The following is a 5,509-nucleotide window of genomic DNA, read 5'->3' as shown; positions in this document are numbered from 1 at the left end:
ATTTTCCAATCATCAATTTTCTTGTGAGTTTATTTCGTAGTAAGTTATCCTACTCCTTTCAGCACACGTACAAGTGGGTGGTCTAAAAATTATGCGTATTTTTACAGTCTTGTTCTAAGCAATGTAGTATAACCAAGTATGAAAACAAGCTGTTGCATATGAAAAGCCTTTTTGGAATCCGCTCCATAGAGGCAATATGTCTAACCGTTTTGTCGCTATAGCTGAAAACCGCAAAAAACGGTCGAAATCTGTCCAAAAGCGGTGAAAATACCGCCAAGCGCAGCAACCATCTCAACCAAACGTTTTGTGTTGCATCTTTGTCACATTTGTGAACTACATACCAAATTTCAAGTCTCTAGCTTATACCGTTCCCGAGATATTGTTAAATTACACCGAAAACCGCCAAAAAGCGGTAAAATGCCGCCAACCGTTGCACCGGTCTTAACCAAAAGTTTCGTGTTGCATCCTTGTCACATTTGACATCTACATACCAAATTTCAAGTCTCTAGCTCTTACTGTTCTCGAGATATTTTGTTTACAGACAGACAGACAGACAGAAGGACGGACAGACAGACACACGGACCAATGGCTGAAACTTTGGATTTAGGCTCTAGGGACCTCAAAACGTGTTTTGGCACTAAAAACTGACCATCGAAAATTTGATCCGATTACATTACTTTCCTTCCTATAGGATAAGGAAAGTAAAAACTAGCTGGTAGTAACTTTAGTGACGACTTACTTGTCAGATAAAGACGTCCTACTATGTACAGCGTTGTCCAGGGCGTTATCACAGTCAGCATTATCCCCCGCATCACTAAGCCGAGCATACACGAGCGTGCGTTCATCCGTTCGGGTGTATTCGCGCTGCCTTCGCGCGACCCGCACCGGAGCGGTAGGCTGATGACTAGAAACCGGGACGGCGCGCGCCAGGTACTTTTTGGACGGGACGGTCGGTCCCGTGTCCGCGGAGGGGAGGCCGTTGGTGGTTGTGGCCTTTGGAGGTTCGCCGTCGAGGGAGGTGGAGGAGACGGTGGTTGTGTTTGTGCTGAGGGGGGAGGAGAATGTAGAATAGAATATACCTTGTTGAGACTAGAATGAGACTAAAAAGTCCCTTTACTCTCGCAGTCTAAACTGCTTACAGAAGTGAGACTCCTACCACTGACTAAATCACAGGTTCGATTCCCGCAGTCGACGAAAAATTTCAACAGGGTTTTTTCTGGTGTTCCCATTGTAACCAACCCAGTACCTAAATGGGAAGTATTGTGTCTTTTCTCGCCCATCTGTTACTTTCGTAAAAGCTTAACCCGACCTATAGAGTTGTTTGCCCTTACTGATTACACCTATCCCATTCCTATCTCACGGACAAGTAAGTAAATAAGTAAGCCCCACACCTAAGCCTAGGAGTGTAGTGCCCTAAGCCTTTTAGTGGGAGTGTAGTGCCGTGTAGTGCCCTAAGCCTTGTAGTGCCCTAAAGGCCTAAGCCTTTTAGTGTACGTGTGAGACTAGAATGAGACTAAAAAGTCCCTTTACTCTCGCAGTCTAAACTGCTTACAGAAGTGAGACTCCTACCACTGACTAAATCACAGATTCGATTTCCGCAGTCGACAAAAAATTTCAACAGGGTTTTTTCTGGTGTTCCCATGTTAACCAACCCAGTACTTAAATGGGAAGTATTGTGTCTTTTCTCGCCCATCTGTTACTTTCGTAAAAGCTTAACCGGACCTATAGAGTTGTTTGCCCTTAAACCTATCCCATTCCTATCTCACGGACAAGGAAGTAAATAAGTAAGCCCCTACACCTAAGCCTGGGGGTGGACTTTTAGTGTACGTGTTTTTGTGGACATACTATGGGATGAGCATGCTACGACACAGACCACACGAGTCTAAGAGGGGGGGGGACGAATACTTACCTTCGTCTCCTAAACACAGTGCGCGTACTACTCGTCTCATCCTCGTACTCGTCGCTCTCAAGGTCGTTCACGTCGTCAAGGTCATCGGAATACTCGTCCTCTTCCCCTCCCAGCTTGGAGAGGGGGGAGGGAGAGGAGGACGAGGAGGATTTCGTGTCATGGTTTCCTGAAGAGGGAAGGAAAGGGGGGGAGGGAGTTAGACAGATTTTCCCCCTCTTGAACGGTGAAATCAAAGAGACAAAGTAAATAGAAGTGCTTCAGTTGTTAAGCACATATTAAATGTTATAATCGGCTATGACGTATTAATGAATTTATTTAATTTTGACATCCTTTGTAAATACTATTTTACTTGAGTTATTTTTAGCGATGGATAGTTACAAGTGGATCCATGCAAAGTCTGATGACTTTCCGTAATCACAGTTCCCTCTATGAAACCTCTTATTTATAAACGCTGTATCTAAAACGGATGAAGTTCTTTCTCGGTACGACTTGGCTTTCTCCTATCCTGTCCTATTTCTCTCTTGTCCGGGAATTTTTTAGCCCGTAGTTTATTCGATCGTGATTAGAGAAAATCAGTACCTATGTATCTACGAATAAGTAATGAAAGATTAGGTACATACTTAAAATAAATTAAATATAAATATAAACCTAATAGATAATACAACATATTACTTATCTAAATGTTGATAACCCCAAAAGAAACGATCGAGCAGTCGAGCAAATGAAATTTTGTATCTCATTTGTGTGAGAAAATGTGAAAAAAATCCCCCCCAAAACCAGTTTTTTTGGTTTTTTGGCTTTATGGTTTTTTGGACAAAATTTGCACCACCACTTTCGTGTTGGTAAAAAGACCTTTAATTTGATATACAAGGTCGACCAGGTTTGGATAAGTCCTTCTATGGGGAACTGTGTCTATGTCGAAGTTATTGGGAATCTGAAACAAAACAGAATAAAATAATGTGTAATTCACCATAGCAGTAAATAATCTAATAGTATCTGACATCAGTCTTCAACATGCCTGTGTATCGCAACTGTCGCTGAACTGTGTGTATGTCGAAGTTATTGGGAATCTGAAATGGGATAAAATAATTTTGATAGAAGGTTTAACGCCTAGAATACCCACCGGCAACATTTTCATCAAATTTTTTGTTTCTCAACAATCCAGAAATGTTTCTAGCAAAAATTTTCTTCTCCAGACTTAATTCTGAAACATTTTTCTCGTTTTTTAGTAAGTGTAGGACACGGTTAACCCAGTGGTAACGCGCTTGCTTGCCATGCAGAAGGTCCCGGGTTTGATACCCAATGTCCAGCATCGACAAAAATTTGTACCCGTATTTCGATTGCAAATATTTCAGCGGGTTACTTTCTGGTGTTCTCGTGTTGACCCAGCACCCAAGTAGGAAGTATTGTGTCTCTCCTCGCCGATCTGATGAGAGGCATACTAAGGGATGGGCATGTTACGACACAGACCACACGAGTCTAATGTAAAACATTACCTTCATGGTGTTGGACTTGATGCAGCGTATAAAGAACGGATTAGCCTGGTTGAGCGTATTCATAAGACAGTGTAGCGACTGCTGAAACTGGGCCGTCACCGTTAGCGGCTGTTTCCGCTTTCCACTACCGCCCTGGCCGCCAGCACTTGTGACGCCGCCTACGGCTATGCGGCCCGCCAAAGTTTTACTCGTTAATGAAGGTTATTTGTTAATGAATATTACTTACTAATGAAGGTTACTTGTTAATGAAGGTTACTTACTAATGAAGGTTACTGTTAATGAAGGTTACTTACTAATGAAGGTTACTTGTTAATGAAGGTTACTTGTTAATGAAGGTTATTTGTTAATTAATATTACTTACTAATGAAGGTTACTTGTTAATGAAGGTTACTTGTTAATGAAGGTTATTTGTTAATTAATATTACTTACTAATGAAGGTTACTTGTTAATGAAGGTTACTTGTTAATGAAGGTTATTTGTTAATTAATATTACTTACTAATGAAGGTTACTTGTTAATGAAGGTTACTTGTTAATGAAGGTTATTTGTTAATTAATATTACTTACTAATGAAGGTTACTTGTTAATGAAGGTTACTTGTTAATGAAGGTTATTTGTTAATTAATATTACTTACTAATGAAGGTTACTTGTTAATGAAGGTTATTTGTTAATGAATATTACTTACTAATGAAGGTTACTTACTAATGAAGGTTCGGCTATGACGTTTCGCCTTCCTGTACGTAACCTTCGTCAGGACTTCAGTCTTACTGGGTGAGTCGGTCTTATTGAGAGAAGGGGTAGGAGGGGTGGGGGTGGTAACAGGGCCGCTGCTGGGAGGTGCTATACTGTCCGGAGGGTGAGTCTTGGACGGGCTCAGGATGGTTTGAGGATCTCCCACCCTGTAAGAAAGACGAAACAAAGCTTAAGATTCAAATACTTCTAAGACAGCCCGCAAAGAACTAAAGAGTTCCATTACTGTAGCAACCTCCGTGGCCGAGTGGGTATCACACTGGGCTTACACACCGGAGGTCCCAGGTTTGATTCCCGGTGGGGTCGGATTAGGTGCTGGGTCAACACAACACTACACTTTGCAAAAAAAAAAAATAAAAAAAAAAACGAGTCCAGGGTTACCAAATCTGTAGGTACTACATCATTGTATCTTCATTTACAAACACCTTTACAAATCTTTGTCGATGGAGGGGATCGAACCCGGTACTTACGATATCTTGTGGTAATCCTCTTCATTTCCATCAATACACAGATCCTCCATGAGGTCCTGAGCTAGCTTCTCATCCGTAAACATGTCCACGGCTAACTTCTCGTCCAAATCGTCCACGTCCGTGTCTATAGACATGGCTCGGAGGCTCAGTTCGCTCAGGTCCTGGGTTCGATGCCCGCTGCTGGTCGTGTCTTGGGAGTTTTGCCGTCTGGGGAGGGAGGGGAGATCACTCGGGGGGGAGCCTGACGTGCTGTGACTAGAGGGCGGTAGTCCCGATCTGGAAATGAAAGAAGTATTTCGTCTTTAATTTCGAACTTTCGAAAAATAAGGGCCACCCTAATAAATATAGGTAAAATAGAATAGAGCAACTGCTAGGTACACTATTGATCATCATCAGGTTCTCTAAAGGAAAGGCCTTGTCGGTGTAGCCAATCATGTCTGTCTGTTGCTGCTATCTTGAGTTGTTGGTAGGAAGAGAGTTATCATTCTTGATTTGATTTTTTCATTTTACTTTCATGTAATGATTTAAAATCAAGACTAGAGCCCGTTCTCCCTTTATTCCTAATACAATGTTTAAGTCACCCAGCCATTTATTGGCCTTCCTCGGCGTAGCTTAACATAGGTAACGCTACACCGGTCTTAAATTAACGACTGAAGTGTTATCTAAAACTTTCTCGCTTTGAGTTCATAGGTCGTCGCGACAAATTTCAAGATGGAGAGCTCATTAGTGTGAGAAAATGTGAAAAAAAAATCCCCCAAAAACCAGTTTTTTGGTTTTTTGGCTTTATTGTTCTCTGGGCAAAATTTTCACTACCATTTTCGTGATCCTGGTAAAAAGACCTTTAATTTGATATATAGGTCGACCAGGTTTGGATAAGTCCTTCTA

The 5,509-nt window shown here is 41.7% G+C and overlaps 1 protein-coding gene across 1 annotated transcript; it reads right to left on the bottom strand.

Moving 5' to 3' along the window:
- Positions 1–735: 735 nt before the first annotated feature.
- LOC103521577 lies at positions 736–4,900 on the bottom strand (the record flags this gene model as incomplete). The annotated part of the gene is made up of 4 exons (XM_026832202.1): positions 736–1,045; positions 1,910–2,075; positions 4,107–4,303; positions 4,625–4,900. Coding segments are annotated over 4 exons (949 nt in total), but the record flags the coding sequence as incomplete, so codon positions are not given.
- Between the last annotated feature and the right edge of the window lie 609 nt (positions 4,901–5,509).

Source organism: Diaphorina citri, unplaced genomic scaffold (assembly GCF_000475195.1).
Source record: "Diaphorina citri unplaced genomic scaffold, Diaci psyllid genome assembly version 1.1 scaffold5502, whole genome shotgun sequence".
NCBI lineage: Eukaryota > Metazoa > Arthropoda > Insecta > Hemiptera > Psyllidae > Diaphorina > Diaphorina citri.
The sequence above is the reverse complement of the archived record's forward strand: the minus strand, read 5'-3'. Positions and strand labels throughout refer to the sequence as shown.